At 43.5% G+C, this 20,220-nt stretch overlaps 3 protein-coding genes across 5 annotated transcripts; 2 read left to right on the top strand and 1 right to left on the bottom strand.

The window, feature by feature from the left end:
* Positions 1–1,388: 1,388 nt before the first annotated feature.
* On the bottom strand, positions 1,389–2,683 carry LOC133917708 (uncharacterized). The gene is made up of 2 exons (XM_062361572.1): positions 2,193–2,683; positions 1,389–1,769 (listed from the first exon to the last, which is right to left on the bottom strand). Exons 1-2 carry the CDS (start codon positions 2,292–2,294, stop codon positions 1,545–1,547), a joined length of 327 nt encoding a protein of 108 aa, XP_062217556.1. The 5' UTR covers positions 2,295–2,683; the 3' UTR covers positions 1,389–1,544.
* A 6,495-nt stretch (positions 2,684–9,178) lies between these two features.
* On the top strand, positions 9,179–11,107 carry LOC133919763 (GDSL esterase/lipase At5g03810-like). Its single transcript, XM_062364260.1, has 3 exons — positions 9,179–9,873; positions 9,986–10,116; positions 10,230–11,107. Exons 1-3 carry the CDS (start codon positions 9,591–9,593, stop codon positions 10,953–10,955), a joined length of 1,140 nt encoding a protein of 379 aa, XP_062220244.1. The 5' UTR covers positions 9,179–9,590; the 3' UTR covers positions 10,956–11,107.
* A 224-nt stretch (positions 11,108–11,331) lies between these two features.
* Positions 11,332–19,670, top strand: LOC133919762 (uncharacterized). Of its 3 annotated transcripts, none has more exons than XM_062364258.1 (13): positions 11,332–11,788; positions 12,353–12,502; positions 12,943–13,073; positions 13,535–13,649; positions 13,751–14,043; positions 14,449–14,573; positions 14,900–14,943; positions 15,113–15,244; positions 15,701–15,778; positions 17,697–17,779; positions 18,079–18,201; positions 19,073–19,133; positions 19,215–19,670. In XM_062364258.1, the coding sequence occupies exons 1-13, from the start codon at positions 11,492–11,494 to the stop codon at positions 19,362–19,364; spliced, it is 1,782 nt and encodes a 593-aa protein (XP_062220242.1). In that variant the 5' UTR covers positions 11,332–11,491; the 3' UTR covers positions 19,365–19,670. The 3 variants fall into 3 exon arrangements, with proteins under 3 accessions (XP_062220242.1, XP_062220241.1, XP_062220243.1); XM_062364257.1 differs by having other exon boundaries at positions 12,940–13,073; XM_062364259.1 differs by lacking the exon at positions 15,701–15,778 and having other exon boundaries at positions 12,940–13,073.
* The last annotated feature ends 550 nt before the right edge of the window (positions 19,671–20,220 follow it).

The raw sequence follows: 20,220 nt of genomic DNA, 5'->3' as shown, positions 1-20,220 counted from the left end.
AACACCAGATAATCTGGCGTGCACAATCTCCAAACATCGAATCATCCAGTATGAATCGTTCACCCAAAATTAGCCATTATTGCACTGAATCCTTTGGTGAAGCCTCAAATACATACGTCCGACCATCCGGTGTGTATGAGTCTAATTTCCATTTAGCTAAAAGAAATTCCTCTGGACTTTACTCATATGACACTTCCGATATATACTCCGGACTATCCGACATGTATAATTCCATTTTTCACTTAACAGAAAAACCTTCAGCCTGTGTATATGTTGAACCATCTTGCATGTACAAACTTGAATTCCATCTTCTGAAAAATACTCTGGCGCAACCAATTCATTGCGTCGGATCATCTGTCGTGTACAAGAGCATCGAGATAAAAGCTTCAATATGTATAAACACCTCAGCGCCAGACCATCCGACATACGGAGTTTTTCTAGAACTTGTCTAATTCAAACTTCTTTAAATTATATCTTCACTTCAAATCATTCATAGGCTTCTCTGAGCTACTTAATGCAAAAATTTTATGAGTGTGCATCCAACTAAATCTAAACTTAATTAGATCAAACTATTACTCTTAGTCCTTATTTATAGTATGATCAAAGAATAAAGAAAGAGAGCATATAATATTCTAAGTGTCATTCATCTCATTATGATATTTAGAATTAAAAGATCCTTAATCTTGACGTTTAGATCCTTTGATCGTTCATTTCAATCAATTAAGGGACCAAGATCGTACAACATCATTATAAACTAATCTTTTAATTACCTTTCAAACAAACTTCTTAGCCACAATAATATAGTTATCATTAATCATCAAATACTTACTATACACCTAAGAGCCTAAATGTTACGCTAACATCCTCTAGGAGCTTGCTGATTTGGAGTTCACCAGTCCCATTTCCCTGCATGGGCATTGAAGATTTCCTTTTCTCTGAACTGCCTAAGTTGATGACAAATTTTAACTTCATACATGAAGACAGAGTAGCAACTGCATTTTATCTGCACTGATTACATTAGGCCCATGGGTATTGGGAGAATTTTTGAATGCAGATGTTGCCATCCCTCCTCCAAAAACATTCTTTACGAAAATGACAATGGTGACAGGATCACCGAAGTACTGACAAAGTATAGACCAAACTAATTGTGCGCCATCACCATTGATGCTCACACTGCACTAACCGGACAAAAAAAATCATTACATGTATCTATTGTTGTATCATTTTACACATGAACACTAGAATGAAATTTTGCTCACCCAAGTTGCGTCAGCATTCACAATTATAACACATTCAGAAGGTCAAACTTACTAATTCAGTGAGAAATGACATGCAGCAGAACCAAAGAGCGTGAAAGTACAAAAGCAAATCTTTTTGTTCTACGGGAGATAACATGTGTAGCTCTGAAGGTTACATTATTGAAGGGGAAGGTGGAAAACATATCAGACATGTCTAGATGCAAAGACTAGCACTTCCATAAACTACAGGGCCTATGAGTTTAACAATCCATGACTGCATACAACAGCCATGACAACACTTTGCACTCATTTTTTATGGCGCCTCCCCTTCTCGACCCTCCTTTTGAACGTCTCATTGTCTTCAGCTGACTCCCCGACCACCGCTTCCTTCGGCTCGTGCAAGGTTTCCTTTGCGCTCTCGCTAACATCGTCGGTCTTCTCCTTGGCCACCCTCAGGAACTCTTCTGCTGTTGATCTTGCCTTCTCTCCGATTTCACTCGGTGTGTCATCATGTTTCTCGGTTGAATAGTACTGGCAAGATCACAGGAAAACTTGAGATCATAAACACACAATCAAGTACAGAAACTCAATTTCCGCAATCATTTTTATTGCATCTGCATAATTGAGCGGCATCCTGAACATTTCTACATCATGTCCTATGCGCTAGCTTACAGATGATGCTTTCTCACGAGTCACGAGTCTATTTTCTTGATTTAAATATTTCTTGTGCAGAATTTCATCCTGAACTTTCAGCAGCATTAGCATGTGCAAGAAAAAGATAAAAAAAAAATGTCATTTTGACAAACTCACAACTACTCGGGTACTTGGTCCTTGTGATTTCCGAAGAGATCTAGAATGACTAATGGTGACAGTATAGTGATGCTGTAGAAGGCATGAGATTCGGAAAGGTAGGAAGTGTAACAGGATAAGTGCTGCGGTGATTGGTGAACTCACCCTGGGGATAGCACTGCTGCAAAGCGTAGGCAGGGCAGAGGATCTGCCCACCAAGCTCCCGGAGGGGTAACCAAAATGCCCATGAGCAAGCAGCCTCTTCATCTCCCCCACGAAGGAAGCTCGAGTCGAAGCAATCCGATAGGGACGGGCGTGTTGATATGATCGGGAGCCGCTGTTTGGGCCGAGCAGGTCGATCCCCCTCCCGCTGCGTGGCGCCGGAGCGTCTCGGCACGTCGCCCAGCGTGCATGCGAGGCTGCACCATGCGTCCGCGCTGTTATGATTCGGGTGCCTGCCTCTCGGGATGTGTAAAGCTACGGTTTGTTTTGCAGGGCACCGCCATTAGTTTACTGCGAGAACGATGAGAAGAACTCTGTCTCCTGGGGGAGCAAGTGGGCGGAGACGTGGAGTACGAAGCCCAACAAAGTAGCGAGGACACGTGCTACCGGCGCCGCGAGGTGGAACCGGTGGCAGCGTCACGGTCTCACGGAGCTCCCCACCCCCTTTCTCCTTCGTCGCGGTAGTCTAAACTGAGTATGTACCATGTACATTTATTATCATCTCTATTAGACACTAAAGATAGTTAATTTTATCTTTTCTTTAACTACTTGTGTTATATCTCTTAGCATCTAAGGTGCTAAAGTAATTTAAAATATTTAGTTTTGTTACTAAAATAAAATTTAGTACTGTACCCATAATTACATCCCTTAACACCGATAGTAACTCATTTCTCTCTCACTTAGCTTCTCCTTAGCACCAATAAATATACTGCTCTAACATGCATGCTAGGATCTTAACCATAACCGAACCAAAACACTTTACTGTGGCAAACAACCTACTCCAGCCCGCCCCAGTTCTCTACTGTCCAAAACCAACCCAAACCAAACATCATGTATAATTTAACCCAAACCAACCCAAACCATTTCCCCAGCCCCTACTAAAACCACTGTTTCAAACCATTTTAGACCCATTTCTCCTGTTCGGTTTCCTACTAATTCTCATTTCCCGTACTACAAGTGCGCTCCGTGCACCTCATCTCACTGCTCACCGTGCTGTGCTTCCTCCTCCTCTTCCTCTGCTCCCCGACCCCTTTCCTTCTGGTATGTTCATGTCTGTATGTTTTACACGAGCTTCATGCGTATTTACGTTTGATCTCTGCTTACCGTCTTTGGATTTTCTTCTTCAGAAATGTCGAGCTTTGGGAAGAAGGCTGGGAAGTCCGGTTGCTCTCATTATCTTGTGAAGAACTGAACAAGTGACGCACCAGAAAACAGTTGTGATATTTTTTTTCCTTTTTTTATTTTGTTTCATTCCGATTGTTTATCTTGATCTTAAATATATATGGAGCATAAACGCGACGCCGTGTGGAGCTTATCGCTGCCATAAAGAGCATGCAAAACACACTGGCAGTACCTGAAGTTCAGAACTCTGGTCAAGTAGTTGCACCCATCATCTAATCACCCAGATCTTTGCAAGCTTCGGTATCTGATGCTGCAGGGTGGCACGGAGGCCCAACTCCACTACCTTGTATTTTCAGGGGGCACTTATCTTCGCTCCTAAATATGCAGAACAACGACCACACGCTGTTCCAGAATCCTATCTTCTACCTAAAGAGAGCTGAGCATGAAAATGAACGTCTGTAGTGAATTCATGCACACCTTCCAGGCTCAGAACGAGAACTAGATAACGAGTGTGACTAGAAGTGGTCACGTAGCTATAAAAGTTAACGATGAAGTTGACTCTTATTTTTTAACCTTTAAGGGTTTTAGGCAAGGTGACTCATTGGCACCTTTGTTGTTTGACCTGGCAACAGATGGTCTTGCACTATTGAGTAAGAGAGCTCAAGAAGCAGGTTTGATCAAAGGAGTAGTGTCACACTTAGTAGATGGGGTCTAGCTATTTTACAATACGCTGATAATATAATTTTTTTAATAGAGGATGATCTAAAAGTGCTAAGAACTTGAAGTTTGTGTTATGTTTGTTTGAGCAGTTATCTGGCTTAAAAAATAATTTTCACAAAAACGAGTTGTTTTGTTTGGGAGGAGCAGTAGAGAGAGAGAGAGGAGCTTTATAGCAGCATTTTTACTTATCCTACGAGTAACCTTCCACTAAAGTACCTAGGCATTTCTATTGATAGAAAGAAACTGAGTAACAGTCATTGGAAACCACTGGAGAGAAATTTGAAAAAAAGTTAGGTGGATGGCAGGGTAGATTGCTGAAAATTGGTGGGAGAGTTATCTTGATGAATACTAGTTTGAGTAGCATTCCTCTATACATGCTTTTTTTTTTCTAAGAGTACCTAGAGTAGTACTTACAAGAATGAATTATTCTAGAGCTCATTTTTATGGCAAGAAGAATCAGGTGTGAAAAAAATACCATCTAGTAAATTGGGAAACAGTTTGTTTACCCAAAGGTCAGGGTTGTTTGGGAGTTTTAGACCTGGATACCATGAACACGTGTTTACTTGGGAAATGGATTTGGAAATTAGAGAATTAGGAAGTCCTTTGGCAAAACCTGTTAAGAAAGAAGTATTACATACTCAAACTATGTCTCAAGTTGAGCAAAAAATAGAATTTCTCATTTTTGGAGAGGTATCTTAGAGGTTAAAGAGAGTAGAAAATAGAAGTTTTGTAAGAGAAGTGGAAAACGGAGAGCAAACTAGGTTCTAAGAGGATGTTTGGCTTAATGGGTTAATATTAGCATATCACTTTCCTAGATTGTATAATCTAACTTTTTCCAAAAATATTATAATTGCACTTGTTTTTACAGAGGGTTGGGATAGCATGCGTTTTTGACGTCTACTTTGGGGTGATACTTTAAGTTTATGGCAAGAATTGCAAGACAAATATAGTGAAGTGCAGTTATCAGAAGATAGGGATTCGTTTGTATGGAATTTAACTTGCGCAATTTACAGTGAAGTCACTCTATCTAGTCTTGAAAACGAATCAAATACAATTTTCATATAAGTTTATATGGAAAACAAAACTACCTCTAAAAATTAAAAAAATCTTTGGTTGATACTGCAAAACAGTATTTTGACTAAAATAATTTGGTTAAAAGAGGATGAAAAGGGAGTCAACAATGTTCGTTTTATGGGAGTGAAGAATCCGTAGATAATTTATTCTTTGAGTGTCCAATGTCTAAGTTCATATGATTTGTGATGCAATGCGCATTTGATTTTGCTAGTACGCCTATTTCTTTGCACCAATGTTTTGATAGATTGTTGCAGAATTTCACAAAAAAGCATAAAATGCTTGTGATTGTTGGATGTGCAGCCATATTCTGGTCTGTATGAAAAACTCGCAACACAACATGCTTTGACCGTAAATTACTATTAGATCCAACTATTATAATCTTTTCGGTCTGCAATTGGACTGATCTTTGTTTAACTTTGCAAAAATCAGAGAAGCAAGAGGTGATACATGAAGGTGCTACAAGACTCAGAAGCATGGTGACGGAGATAACCAAAATACAAGCAGGATGGTATAGGGGACGAAGGGCGATTTACAGCAAGCTGAAACTAAAGTAAACAAGAAAAGAAAAGACGATGTCATGAAGTACTATTTTGGAGGTGATGTTGGTTATGGTGTGAACAAATTCATCGTGAGTAGTGACGACTCTTTTGCAATTAAGTCTTTTAGTTGGCGTTAGCTAGGTTGCAATTTGCTCCTTGTAACTACTGTTTTGGCGTGATGTCTTTTCATCTTTTATTTCATCTTTTTGGTTATGAATTTATTGTTACAAGACACCCGGTGATGTTTGGTTTTCATTAATTGAAATCGGGATTCATCCCTGCATCTAAAACTTTTTACCCCTTCCCGGTTTCTGTGATTCTAGCTACAGAATGCTCTATTAAAGGACTAAAAAATACTCAACCATACGATTTGTTCTCCAACATTTCACCACAAAGTTTGCACCGCAACACACATCACGTAATTGCTTGCATATCATCAAATTAGTATAAGAAACCACATACATAATGTATCAAGGACCCTACAGATAGATGAAGAACACTGAAGATTGTTCCAAATCCTTCAATTCTTTAGAGGTGACTCACTTCATTTCACTTTGTCCAAACTACTTCACCAAATGAAATTCACCTTCTGTCATCCTGCACAGGAGAGGTATCCTAGCATGCATGAAACATAGAAGCTGAATAGGATTGAAACGACAGTCGATGTAGATCACTTAACAATTAACATGCTTCAAAAGCCTAGTTTTAGAGACCTCAAGATGAAAATAAAGAATGCGAAAGAGAGTATGCAACTAGGACCAAATTATAATTGTAGATTTAGAGAAAGAGCAAGTAATTAGTATCATACAGGTGAGTATGAGCCAACAGATTGAAGTAACAAACTAGAGAACTTGAAGAACACAAGACAAAACAGAGGTACCTAGGAACACAACACAAGACAACTTCAAGAACCCAAAAGACCAAAACTGCAAGGAATCTATCATCCTCATTGCATAAAAATGTTAGTGTATAGTACACTATGCTACTGACCAATACATGAAGTAACTCAATGTTAAACATCATCATCCCAGATTTCACATTTTTAAAGAGAAGAACTGCAGGGAACCTATCATCCTCATTGCATAAACGAAACTAGGGAAGCTAGGGATACCTCTCGGCAGTGGCAAACACAAACTATGAAGGCATATAGAACGAAAAATAAGAACTATGCAGGCATATAAAACAAAAAGTAAGAAGTAGTACATATCAAGAAATAACAGGAGGAAAAAATGCACTAACTGATCTGATTATCAAACAAATGCATGCCATCAGAGGCAGTTGTGGATTTGGATTAATTTCGGTTTTAAGGGATTCATACGTTGTAAAGAAAAGTACTCAGACGTGGGTACAACAATTGTTTAAGGGCAATGGTCTCCCTCCACTCTCTAGTTGCACGCAAATCTACCTAATCATGTGCATGTGCTATCTACCAGTAAATTGTCGATGCCATGTGCTATCTTCAGAAACAATAAAGTCAACTTAGTTAGGGAAACTACATTTTTTAAGAGTCCAATGGATTGATTGTGTCTAAATCTTTTCATGCAGACACTGACAATAGTACCTTTGAGTTTATGAAGTTCAGTATTCTTGTCCCGTGGAAAAGTGAAAGCACACCCAAACCACCGCAAACCGGTTTCTGTCAGAACCCAAACCACCCCAAACCGGTTTCTGTCAGAACCCAAACCGAACCAGTCCATTCACGAGGTCAGCTCATTTGCACCCAAACAAAGTCAGAACAAAACAAAACCTAAACCATTATAACTGTTTTAGCCCAAACCATTACCAAAACTTAGCCGTACATTGTGATCGAGCGGTGTTTTTTTTTTAGAGGATCATCAAGCGGTTATATAGGCTCTTAAGATCCAACCAATGGACCACGTCAGTGCGCGGTGAGTGAAAGGCCATGGACCTAAAGCGCACCGCTAGCTCTGGTCCGCTCGGTACTAGCATTGTTTGCCTATCTTCCATATATATTTATCTATCTGTTGATTTTTATTCACTTTATAATTTTTACTTATATTTTCGGTACGAATCTTAATATAAATAAATGATTTTGATAAGTCATATATGTGCAAGGGCTTGTAGAAATTTCCCAGCATGCCGCTCCTCTCATCGTTGTCGCTGCTCGGCTAAACATGTCCAAAGCTTGTCCCGGCGTCGTCCCTCGTCTGCCGCGGCGTTCCGCTCGCTGATATGCCTCGCCCGGCAGGTACCTTGAGCTATTGTTGTACTCACACACACGTACGGCTTCAGTGACGGGTCTACACGTATGATTCATGGCTTCCTTAAGAGCAAGTTGGGATTGCCAGGAACAGGATGAGATTTCTCCCATTCCCTATTCCATCACTGGCAGTGGCTGACATCATACGTACAGGTACGTTACGCGAGTCTGACACCCATTCGCATGGAGGTTGGAGAGGGACTTGACTGATCAAGGGAAGACGCGCACGCATGCACAAGTCCGGCCGTCGACAGTGCTCGCCAGGTGCAACTTCGCCGGCCCGGCCGGCCACAACTTTTGTGCAGAGCACTACGTCGCCACTGGAACCAACATACCCGGTGGCTAATCATGATCTTTCGATGGTTGAATCCTACAGAAGAAATCAAGCAATCATACAGCGGACGCCCACCCCGGCACTTACCACAAAGCTGTAGGCTTTTTGGGCCTCCTGCGTTGGTTGTTGCAGAAAGGAATGCCAGTGATGCCAGCGTATGGGTCATATAGTAAGCTCGTTGCCTCGGCTCTTCCAGTGCTACTCCAATAGCAATGTTATGGCTCTATGCTAGCATACCTTCGATTCCGTTCCACCAGTTATCCGGTTACAGGATGTGCATGGGCGCCTTTATCGTTGCACTTATTTCTGTGCGTGCCATCCTTGCATAGGGGGCACACATACTGATCTTTTCTGCACTGCTCCAATTTTATCAGATTTGGTTCCAAATTGGTACTTTCTCATGCATGTCGGAGTACACAGCCAATAATGACGGTTACATGACCATGGAACAATGACCAATTCATATCATACATGTTCGTGCCTGCCCGTGACTGATAAGTATGTTCCGATCAAGAGTACACATACTTTCTCATGCATGTTCTGATAAGTAATGACGAGGAAATGAACAAGTAAACAATTCAGATGTGCCATGGGGTATCTGGTAGGTAGCTATTTTCGGACCAGTCAATAGCAGTGAGGAAGATGAACAAGCGATCGATCCATAAAGAAAGAGTCAGATTATTATCGCATCTGGTAGGTAGCCATGTGGAAATGCGGGTGCATCTGGTTGCCACTGAATTGCCGGTTCATCTTGGATCAGGGACAAACAGTGGTGGCCTTGTTTAATGCATGTGTTGCCATCGCCACTAAGGTAGTGGGAGTGGTTGACAAGAAACAACGAAATCAAGCATCTTTCAAATCCATTCTTCCATAAAAATAAAATAGAACTCAGTGAGATCATCTCGGCATGGTAAAAAATTCAGAGGAGAAGCGAGATGATGCAAAAGAGATCAGATGATGCATGGTTCTGGCTAGCTTTTGTTTAACGGATCGATCGCTTGATGGTCAAGGCATATGCAGGGCTGCCAGGCCCATAACCTATGCATCATGCGTGCGTAGTTTTACTTCATATATATAAAAAGCTAGGAGCCTGGCCTTTGCTTCAGCCGCAGGCAGTTTGCCGCACACCCTTCCCAAGCACATATTCCCTGCAACTCACCAACGTTACCTTGTACTGCATGCATTTCATCTTCTTAAATCACCTCAAATATAGATATATAGCGAGCTTGCTAACTGAAAGACATAGCGGCAAATCCCATCTGAATATACATATATAGATATATAGATGCATACAATTAGTAGCTAGATGCTCATATAGCTGCAGAGGCGCCATGATGAGGGTGAGCATTGCCAGTTTTAAGTCTCTGATCATGGTACTAGTGGTGCTTCTTACCTGCGTCGGCCTGCTTGCCTCGGTGGCGGCGAGCGCGGCTACTGGACAGGAGGTGCACCTGGTGCCGGCGGTGTACGTCTTCGGCGACTCGACGGTGGACGTGGGGAACAACCAATACCTGCCGGGGAACTCGGCGCTGCAGCTCCCCTACGGCATCGACTTCCCGCACTCCAGGTCCACCGGAAGGTTCAGCAATGGATACAACGTCGCCGACTTCATCGGTCAGTGCATGTGTCATCTCTCAAATTCAACTGACTGCCCTTGTTTCTGTTGTGTTAGCAATGTCTGAAAAGTGAAACTAACACATATGCACCGGTGCAAATTGATATACAGCAAAACTGTTGGGTTTCAAGCGGAGCCCGCCGGCTTACCTGTCGCTGACGCCAAGAACGAGCCGCCAGATCACGAGAGGCCTCCGCGGCGCCAACTACGCGTCCGGGGGATCCGGAATCCTCGACACCACCGTAAGTAGAATCGAATTTTGTTGTGCCAATCCAAAGTAATGTTTGATCATTGATCATTACTCATCTCCGTACGTGTTCTTGTGTATTCATATGTGAATATGCCGATGGACCAGGGGAACACGATCACGTTGACCAAGCAAATTGAATACTTCGCGGCCACCAAGTCAAAGATGGTGGCCAACAGCGGCGGGAAGGGCTCGTTGGCCGTCGACGAGCTGCTGTCCAAGTCGCTCTTTCTCATCAGCGACGGCGGCAACGACATGTTCGCGTTCCTGTCGCAGAACCGGACGGCGAGCGAGGTGCCGTCCTTCTACGCGGACCTACTGTCCAACTACACACGGCACGTGCAGGAGCTCTACGAGCTCGGAGCGAGGCGGTTCGGGATCGTCGACGTGCCGCCCCTGGGGTGCGTGCCGTTGTTGCGGGCCTCCTCCCCCGACGGCGCCTCCAGGTGCGTCGACGGCGCCAACGCCCTCGCCAGGGGCTTCAACGACGCTCTTAGGGCGCTGTTGGCGGACCTCACCGGCTCCGGGGCGCTGCCGGGGGCGCGGTACTCCGTCGGCAGCTCGTACGACGTGGTGTCCTACTTCACGGCGAACTCGGGCGCCGCGGGGTTCAGGGAGGTGGCCAGCGCGTGCTGCGGCGGGGGCCGGCTCAACGCGCAGACGGGTTGCACGCCCAACGCCACCTACTGCGCCGACCGCGGCGAGTACCTGTTCTGGGATGGGGTGCACGGCACGCAGGCCGCGTCCAGGAAGGGCGCCGTGGCCATCTACTCCGCCCCGCTGCAGATGGGCTTCGCAACGCCCATCAATTTCAAGCAGCTGGTTTCGTCTTGACGTTTTGCATGTATTGTGAATCTTGAGCTTTGCACTGGTGAGCATAAACTAGATCGGTAGAAATTGCTAAGGAGCTTGTATGAACTATTAAAGAGCTTTTTTGACTCTTTACACATAAATCAGTAGAGATACAAGTTGAATCATGCAGATTTCAGCGAGGCAAATTTGTCGCCATATACACTCATGAACAAACAGCCAGGTTGCAATATTTGAGCGCGGTGCTGCCTCAACGACTGCGTTCTGCTTTCTTGCGTGTTGAATCTAACCGGCCCATTAAACATGCGGCCCAGAAAATTTCGACCCAGCCCAGAAAACCTTGTACGGCTACGCAATTATACGTCAACGTCACATGAAGACGTAGTTTAGAATGACGCTTTGTTCTTTCGTGGGCGGGGGGCCAAAGGCCAACTGCAAAACGAACCCCCGCCGCGAACTCTCCGGCAGCTTCCTCCCCTCGACGAGCCAGCCACGTCCCACGGTCTCGGAGTCCAGCACCACGTGACCCCGAGCCGCTCTTCCTCGGCGGCGAACCCGGCATGGCCATGCTTCTCCACCGCCGACTCCCGCTGGCCCGCCTCCTCCGGCCGCCGCAGATCGAATCCGCGGCTTTCGCCTCCTCTTCCTCTCCTTCCCCTCCTCTTCAAACGCCTCTCGCCGCCGCTTCGCCGTCCGTTATGCTAGGATCACGCCTAGGGTTTCTCAATGCCACGCCGCTTGCGTCGGCGCAGGGGCCTTCGGTCTCATCCTCCGCCTCCGCCGCCGCCTATCTCGCTATCGGTGCGGCCGCTGCGCTCGCGTCACTGCCGGTAGCCTACGCCGACGGCAATGGGCAGGTTGTGATTTTTCGCTTTTCTTCTGTTCGAACCTTTTCTTTTTCGTATTTACTACAGCACAGTTAGGGCTGTTATGCTCCCACCGGAGTTAGGGCTGCGGGGGTCAGGGCAGGAGGGGTATCTGGCGGGAATTAATGGCCGGCAGGCTTAGAAATGGGTTCGGGGGAGGCAGGCTGGCCAGACGGTGGAGGCGGGCAAGACGGTGCGAGACGCCGGCTGCGGGCGGCGGGAAGACAACTGGTGGGCCAGGTCGGGGCAGGGGTGTCTCAGCCGACGGGTTAGCACGGTGGGGGTGGCGGAGGCTGACCCGGTGGCAGGGACATCGCCGGGGACGGGAGCAGGCGGGGGCGAGCACACGCGCGAGAGAAAACGTGCGAGAGAGAGCATGCACACGTCGGGAGGAAGAAGAAGCACGCGTGCCATCGGATCGAGATCGTGTGGCTGACGGCGTCGACTGAAACGAATCGATTTTTCATTCGATTGAAAAATAGCAGGCCTCTTTATTTTTTGTATGTTACTTTGGTTGTGAGGTTCGCATGGTTTGAGCTTGGCTTGCGTTTACAGGGCGCGGTCGACACAGCTGTGAGTGCTGATCCCGCGGAGGGGGAGGATTTGGCCCGCAAGGAGAGGATGAGGATAACGGAGCTCATCCAAAGCCGAGGGATGCAGCGTGGTTCGTACCCACAGTTTGATGTTGCAGTAAAAGGCCAAAAGGTTATCCTTCCCCAAATCTTTGACATGCGGTTGTTAATACTGAAAAATACTCCCAATTGTGTGCCTGTTTTTGTGAATTTGAGTAGCTACCAGAATTAGGGGTTTGGTGGAATCTAATGGTAGAAAGGCAGGTGGATTTGGCATGATTGTGGGGTTAATGTGGAAACAAGTGTACTCATTTGAGTTAAGTGTGAGTATTGTGTAGTAGGAAGCTTTTGGAATTATGCATGGTTGCTACTAGAGCACAACAGTAGGATGTTTTCTAGATATGGCATGCAATCTTTTTTTAAAACCATGTATGGCATGCAATCTGACTATCAGAACCATGGCCAGTTAGAAGTATAGCTTATCTTTTTCGCGATCAGTAACAACCATGTGTAATCGTCACTTGATGATAAGAGCTGTTTTTTTCTTTCTAATTTGGTTCGTTTTTCTAGCAGGTGGTTGTTAAATTCAACATGCCTTCTACATGTAATATATCACACCTCATTGTTGATCTTGTAACACATATCGGACTTGAGGCAGAACAGCATGGTGGTGGCTCGGAGGTGCTAGTGCGTGCTTGGGACAGGTTAGCAAAGAAAGCTGATTGTGTTTCTACTTCATCAGAAATATATTATGCAATTACCTGCTGCTATTCGTGGCAATCACAAATCACAAACAGAGCAGTTTTGGCTTTAATCTGCATGCACTCTCCTGTGGACATCTATGCTCTATGTATATTGGTTTCCTGCTTCTGATAAAATACATATCTAGGCCATGATTTCCTTCTGGTTATACTGGCATATTGTTATTTGACCGACTGAAGAGGGATGATAGATAAAATGATGCAATTCTTCTATGTTGATGAATTCCCCCATCCATCCAAATCCTAATCCCTACACCTTTCTGTGAAAATTCCACTATCAGTATCTCTGATAGAATCTTTTTCCTGCAAATGGCCTGGCGATTTTTGTCCATTTTGTAGATATATGGTTTGCCAAGTCCGATATATATCAACATATCATGCTTAATCAAGTGCTTCTTTTCCAGTGCAGCTGCACGTCAGATCACATTGAACCCTCCCAAGAAGACTAGCACTGGAGATCACAATGAAGATGGTCTCTGTGTTTTGATATTTGAGCCACTTATTGTATCGGACTATTCTGTCAGTTATTTTCGACCCTTCATTGAAGACTTTTGAAAGGATTTTATCCTGCTGTTTCGTCATTATATCGTAACTAATGTCATTTCTGATCGCTTTTTCAGGAAATTGAATTCATCAAGCGTGGTAGTTTTAGTTTGAAAGAACTTGAAGCTTTGATCAGTGCTTTAAAAATAGCTGGCGAAAAAGATGTTAAGGGGTCATCAGGGAAGGGCAATAAAAACACACCAAGAAAAGGAAATGGCCAGAGATCTAAGCATGTTCCCTCTATGGAGAAAACTGTATCAGATTTAGAGGCTATGGGAATTAGAGTCTATGGATTTGATGAAACATCTAGTGTTCCAATGGATGGCACTGTAATCTGGGAGAACCTTGCGGGATATGAACCTCAGAAAAGGTAAGTGCCACCAGTTCGCTGTTCCTTCTTTCTTTACCAGCTACTTATGGTATCATGAATGTTAGAATAACCGACACTTTCAGTGGCCTTAATTTTCAATAATCAAAAGCAGTGTGGTTTGCAGAAAAAAAATAGAACATATTTTTGAGAACAGAAAATGTAAAAAGTATTATCCAGTTAAATATGCATGCATCTGCCTCTAAGCAGAAGGAAAACATTTTCTTGACACATTTAGGTTACTGCCTTCTGGAGATGAAACCCAAAAAAGTAATTTTGTTGTTATTGTATTTTGGGCTGCCTGTTTGGACTTACTTTAGCCTTATTACTTATTAAGCAAGTGACTTGGTGTACTCCATTGCAAAACCATCGTCCTTAAGCTTGGCATCTTTCTTCTTCCATTTATAGGGAAATAGAGGATACTATACTCTTGGCCTTACAGAGTCCCGAAGTGTATGATGACATTGCTCGCGGTACCCGCTGCAAATTTGAGACAAATCGGCCTCGAGCTGTTCTGTTTGAAGGCCCACCTGGTGAGTTGCTTGAATAGCACTGACTCACTATACCAAAAAATAGGTGCTTGAGTATTTCTCCACCCCCACCCTCCTTGTTTCTTGATGGCAGAAGCTACAGTAGAAGATAATTTGATTACACTTTTTTCGCATTTAAACAATTAAAACTACATATTTTGTTGAAACCTCATTGAATATTTATAGGAAATCACAATAGCTCCTTGCTTGCGAAACCTGATTCTGGAAAACCCACATGTTCATTTTTACGTACCACTAGCATGATTGCTTCTGTTCTTGAGCTGTTGTGTTCACGCATTTACATGTTACCACCTGCTTCATCATTTTAGGGACCGGCAAGACATCTTCGGCTCGAGTTATTGCCAAACAAGCAGTAAGTAATATATTTTTGGGATTGTCCCAAAATAATGTTCGATAAGTACTTCTGAAATATGGGTGCTATTTTATTCAATTAACATTTGATCTTTTCTACAAATTTATAGTTGATGCCAATTGTATTTTTAGTAGCATTAAGTTGGCTAGTTGCTCTTGTCTTATGTTAGGGAGTTCCACTACTATATGTGCCACTTGAAGTTGTTATGTCGAAATATTATGGTGAAAGTGAGCGCCTGTTGGGGTCTGTTTTTTCACTTGCAAACGATCTTCCTGATGGCGGTATTATATTCCTAGATGAGGTATATATCTTCATCTTTGTAGCATACAAGTATTTACTCAAGCCAGTGCCAAATGTATTGAACATGCTTCATAACATGCTGAGATTGATGTGATTGTTTGTTGTTTTCATTGTTGTTTTTTGTTTCCCAGAAAAGCGTTACTTGTTATTTTTTTCATGCACTTATGGCTTTTACATGATCTTTGCCTTCTTTCCGTATGAATTGATGTTTAATCAGTTGACTTTCAAAAGAATAGATTGCTGAATTAATGTAAATAAAATGCCCCCTTATGTCTTAACTTATTCAGATATATCATATATGATAATGACAAGCTTGTGGGTTAGAACTTAGAAGAACTGTATGGCCTGTTTTGCCTGCTATGCGTTATTTTTTTGGTGTACTTAACAGTAATGTGAGTTTCTGGTTATTCTCAATTGTCAACTTGCCTCTTTTTTCCTTTGGATGCCCATGTTATAGGTAGATTCTTTTGCTATGGCTCGAGACAGTGAAATGCATGAAGCTACACGAAGGATCTTGTCAGTAATTCTGCGACAGGTGGGGTCCTTGTTTGTTTTCCTTGGGGAACATAAACTGATTGCTTATTACTACCTCTTGTGTTATGCTTTTTTTGTGTAATTATTGATCAAGAAGAAATTCAAGAAACCCCATAAAGTCACAGCCTGTTGGTTACCTGGCCCCCATATGTCACTTTTGTCTATTGACACCTATCTGCAAAGAATTTTTAGAGGCATTTTCCTCTTTTTTTGGCCAAATTCTCATCCAGCTGTGACACATCAGCAGCCATTCAAGATGTTGTTGCAACCAGCCTCAATTCTCTACGGCTTGGGTGACACCCAAACATTGGATCTCAAAACTTTGACTTGAGTGATTGGATTTTTCCGCGCTTCGCATGCCATGCATAATTTTTCCCAAGGCTTGGTTGCCATTTTGGGCTAAGTCCGTAACGTTATTGTGATTTCTAAGTCCGGTCTCCCGGCTTAGTCCATAACTCTATCACAACGCAGAAGCCCAGCCATGCCCTCTATTTTGCAACGACTCTTGCCCCACGAGCGCTCCATCTGAGCACTCGGGGGAAGGGGGGCTACTATTGGATATATCTCTCCATGTTACGTGGACTCAAGACTTGCCCCCGAAGGAGTCTCAAAGACTCACCAAATCCAAAGGGAGATTGCTCTCCCCCTTCCAAAGGGGCTCACTCAGCCCCTTCCAAAAGGGAGCTTGCTTCCTCCCTTACAAAAGGGGCTTGCTCCACCCTTTCCAGAGAGAGCTTGCTCCCCCCTTCCAAACAACGGGGGCTCAGCGCTTCCAAAGGAAGCTTGCTCCTCTCCCCCCTTCTACTTCCAAAGGGGGCTTGCTCAACCCCTTCCATTAGTGAGCTTGCTCCCCCTTCCAAAGGAGGCTTGCTCCACCCTTTCCAAAGGGAGCTTGCTCCCCTCCCCCTCTTCCAAGGGGGGCTCGCTCAGCCCCTTCTTCCAAAGGGGCTCGCTCAACCCTTTCAAGCGGGCTTGCTCCACCCCTTCCAAAGGGGTTCGGGGTCTTAAAGACTTACCTCCCTTAGGGGGTTCTTGATGACATGGCCTCAGAGGAGGAAGACTTGCCCCTAAAGGGGGCGTTGAAGGCTTACCCTCGAAGGGGGTCATGGACGTCCAACAGGGGTTGTGAAGAGATCCTCCTTCGAAGGGGTCTGGAAGACTTATTAGTTGGCCCACCAGGACGTGAAGACCTACACGTGGGCCCACCAAGACGTGAAACTGTTGGGATGTGAAGACCTACAAATGGCCCCATCGGGACGTGGACCCACTAGGATGTGAAGATCTACTAGTGGGTCCGCCAAGATATGGGCCCATACCTAGGAATACTTGACGAAGTGAAGCATGCATATGAAGAGAAGATTGTAGATTTTGTAATATACATTTATACCTCCGGTCAACTCCTTTGACCTGACGGCAAGATAGTCCTTTGTACATGGCCATGGCTATGGTCTATAAATACTCCATGTAACCCTCTCGCAGGGAGAACTCTTTCACTCATAATACAATACACTTTCACAAGGGCGACCCCCGGAAGGCTCTCCCATCGTGGAGACTCGAGGGGCTCGCTGATTGGACGTAGGGTACCTCATAGCCCCAAACCATTATAATCTTGTGTCTTACTTCGACTTTCGGACGTATGGCCCGTCAAATGGCCAACTGGCCCCGCTCACGTTCGTGTGACTTCGTGACGTGTCTCGCTCTCAGTCCCGACTACGTGAACGCTCCCTCAACACATGTTTATTTACAACAACATAACCTATATCACTATTTCTTGCTAATGCATGGTGTGTTAAATCTTGATACCCTGCAGTTTCCTGATATACACCTGCATATGGTCTCTTAGTTATGCCATATGCTTATTGCTGTTAGTTACATATAGCACATCTTTCTATGACACTAAATAAATTTCTTCTGTGAAGATTGATGGATTCGAGCAGGATAGACGGGTGGTAGTTATTGCTGCAACAAATAGAAAGGAGGACCTTGACCTTGCTCTCATCAGGTGTAGTTTTCTATTGGCATGCCCTTTCTTTTCCTGCAAACAATCCCAATTTTGGCATGGCCTAGTTCGTTCTACTTTTCTTGCAAAAAACTCATCTCTCTCTCTCTTCCAAGAGGCATACGTAACAGGGTCTAAGCTACTAACGAACCAATGCTTCAACATTGAACTAAGCTGCATAACCTTGTAGCGTTTCTGAAATCTAGATGTTCTGATCAGTTGATTGTATCCTTCTTACATACTATATAAAGGGAAGTAAATAGTATTTCTAACTTCTTACATTTTCTGTTCCACATTTGCAGCCGTTTTGATTCAATCATTTGTTTTGGCTTACCGGATCAGCAAACTCGTGTGGAAATAGCTGCCCAATATGCCAAGCACTTGACTAAATCTGAATTGGTTCAATTTTCGTTGGCCACTGAAGAGTAAGCACTAGGATTTCTCTAGCATAGATTCTACATGTTTATGTTACTTGTTCAAGCCTATACTAGCTAATTGGTGTGAGTGCGTATGGGTGTTCTCGGGTTCTACCCTTCTTTAATATAATGATACGCAATTCTCCTGCGTATTCGAGAAAAAAAAAGGACTAGCTAATTGGATGGACAGTTATGAATTGTGATGGTTGATTACAGTTCTACAGATACTTCTCTGCCCATATTCTTGTCAATTCGCTGGTAAGGGTGGAAATATAGCATGCCCCCTATCTGATAGGACCTGCGATTAGAATCTGTCCAGAAAACTGTCAGTATCAGTTTACAGCTGTTTCCGGTTTGTGCTCGGTCTGGATGAATTTTTAGCCTAATCTCTTGAACTCAACCAGTACATCTGGTTATGAGGTTTCCCCTGACTTGTTTAACCAAGCTGGTGAAGTTATGTGTTACTATGAAAGATCAGATTAAAAAATACAGTCAAAGAAATGGGATTTTTTTTATAATTTGTATGCCAAATTGAGATGATTAGATGATTAGATGCTTTGCTGTAGATCAGTGCAAGCCATGTTAGTCAATCAGTTCTTATAGTTATGTCTTCCTGCTCTATTATTTCCCATGACTCCTTAAAAAAATGTTATGTACCAGAGAATAGATCTCGCCCATATGCGATTAATGGCGCGGGCAGCAAGGATTGATGTTCTGACCATCCCTGTAATATCAAGTAACATTACCGACCACATGGTTAATGGGAAATGCAATTTTTTTTCTGAGTTTAGACAGCTACTCGAACTGTCCAAAAATCATTTGAGGCAACTGCCCCGTGTGCAGTTGTTGATTTGTGACTAGTTCTGAACATTGAATGCAGGATGTCAGGAAGAGATATCAGGGATGTTTGCCAGCAAGCAGAAAGGCATTGGGCGTCAAAGGTATGTAAACTGGCTTGCAGTTTTTTTTTTCCTGCTTTCTTTGATTAGCGTTTCACCTTGTCAATGTTTTATTTTATATAGTTAATAAGGGGGCAAGTTCCAAACGATGAGAAGGGGGAGCCGAGTCTTCCTCCAATTAAGGAGTACATTTCCTGTGCTGAACAGCGACGGAAGTCCTGGCCAGATAGAACAAGACGGATACCCAGGTCCGCAACGCTTAAGTTAGCATGAGGAATCTACTTATCCTTACAGTCCCATATCATGTGTAGCACCAAATGTAGTTCAAATGGAAATGTATGTAGCCTTTGTTCATCAATTTTTCTTGTTACGTATGCTAATACTTAGGAATGTAACTTTATCCTAATTTTGAGATCAGCGCACCTGAAACTTTGGAGAGGAAAATTTTAGTGACGGATAAATATATTATGTATTATTTTCGTAAACTGAATGTACAGATATAATGAGCACGCATGTGAATGTCGTGCTAAGTGCCAAAGTCATCTTTAACATGAACATTTGGTTGAAATTATTGGTGCCCGGACAACTGTTTGACGCTAGCAATGGTGACAAAGTATACGTTTCTGGTAAAAAATTTTAATCTTTGCCCATCGATATCTTTTTGTACAGATAAATGATAGCTATGGACTTGTCTTGAAAAGTGCTTTTCTAATGTTACAATGCTATTAGTTTTGTAGATATATTACTATATAAATCAGTAATTTATTTAAGTTGTGTTTCTGGGACTGTCTTGTGTGGAGGACTATTGTGATTGGAGGGGAGCAATGTATGTATTGGTGCATGTTGCTTCCTGGTGCAATTGATTTGTCATGATTCTCCAGTTCAGAAATAGGCATTAAACATTATGCGTGTCAAGGCTCCTAGAGACTTCTGAATTCGGACTAGCGTTATGAGTGATACCCTATGCACCACATGAGCCCTGCAACTCTGAATTAGACGTCTTAGACATGGATATGTACTCCAATTCACATTTGCGACTGTTATTTTTACTGCAGTTATACTAACAAATACTAGCGAAACTCTAATGTTATAGAAGTAGTTTTTATATAACTCTCATGTCACATTTAAA

This window comes from Phragmites australis, chromosome 5 (assembly GCF_958298935.1).
Source record: "Phragmites australis chromosome 5, lpPhrAust1.1, whole genome shotgun sequence".
Lineage (NCBI taxonomy): Eukaryota > Viridiplantae > Streptophyta > Magnoliopsida > Poales > Poaceae > Phragmites > Phragmites australis.
The sequence above is the reverse complement of the archived record's forward strand: the minus strand, read 5'-3'. Positions and strand labels throughout refer to the sequence as shown.

What these genes read in the sequence shown, in the direction of transcription:
- LOC133917708 (XM_062361572.1), bottom strand. Translation starts at nt 2,294, where the DNA reads ATGAAGAGGCTGCTTGCTCATGGGCATTTTGGTTACCCCTCCGGGAGC. An exon ending in GCAGCAGTGCTATCCCCAGG is followed by an intron (nt 1,770 to 2,192) that starts GTGAGTTCACCA and finishes TGATCTTGCCAG; the next exon opens with TACTATTCAACCGAGAAACA.
- LOC133919763 (XM_062364260.1), top strand. Translation starts at nt 9,591, where the DNA reads ATGATGAGGGTGAGCATTGCCAGTTTTAAGTCTCTGATCATGGTACTA. An exon ending in CAACGTCGCCGACTTCATCG is followed by an intron (nt 9,874 to 9,985) that starts GTCAGTGCATGT and finishes ATTGATATACAG; the next exon opens with CAAAACTGTTGGGTTTCAAG. An exon ending in CCGGAATCCTCGACACCACC is followed by an intron (nt 10,117 to 10,229) that starts GTAAGTAGAATC and finishes CCGATGGACCAG; the next exon opens with GGGAACACGATCACGTTGAC.
- LOC133919762 (XM_062364257.1), top strand. Translation starts at nt 11,492, where the DNA reads ATGGCCATGCTTCTCCACCGCCGACTCCCGCTGGCCCGCCTCCTCCGG. An exon ending in TTGCAGTAAAAGGCCAAAAG is followed by an intron (nt 12,503 to 12,939) that starts GTTATCCTTCCC and finishes TCGTTTTTCTAG; the next exon opens with CAGGTGGTTGTTAAATTCAA. An exon ending in GGATATGAACCTCAGAAAAG is followed by an intron (nt 14,044 to 14,448) that starts GTAAGTGCCACC and finishes TTCCATTTATAG; the next exon opens with GGAAATAGAGGATACTATAC.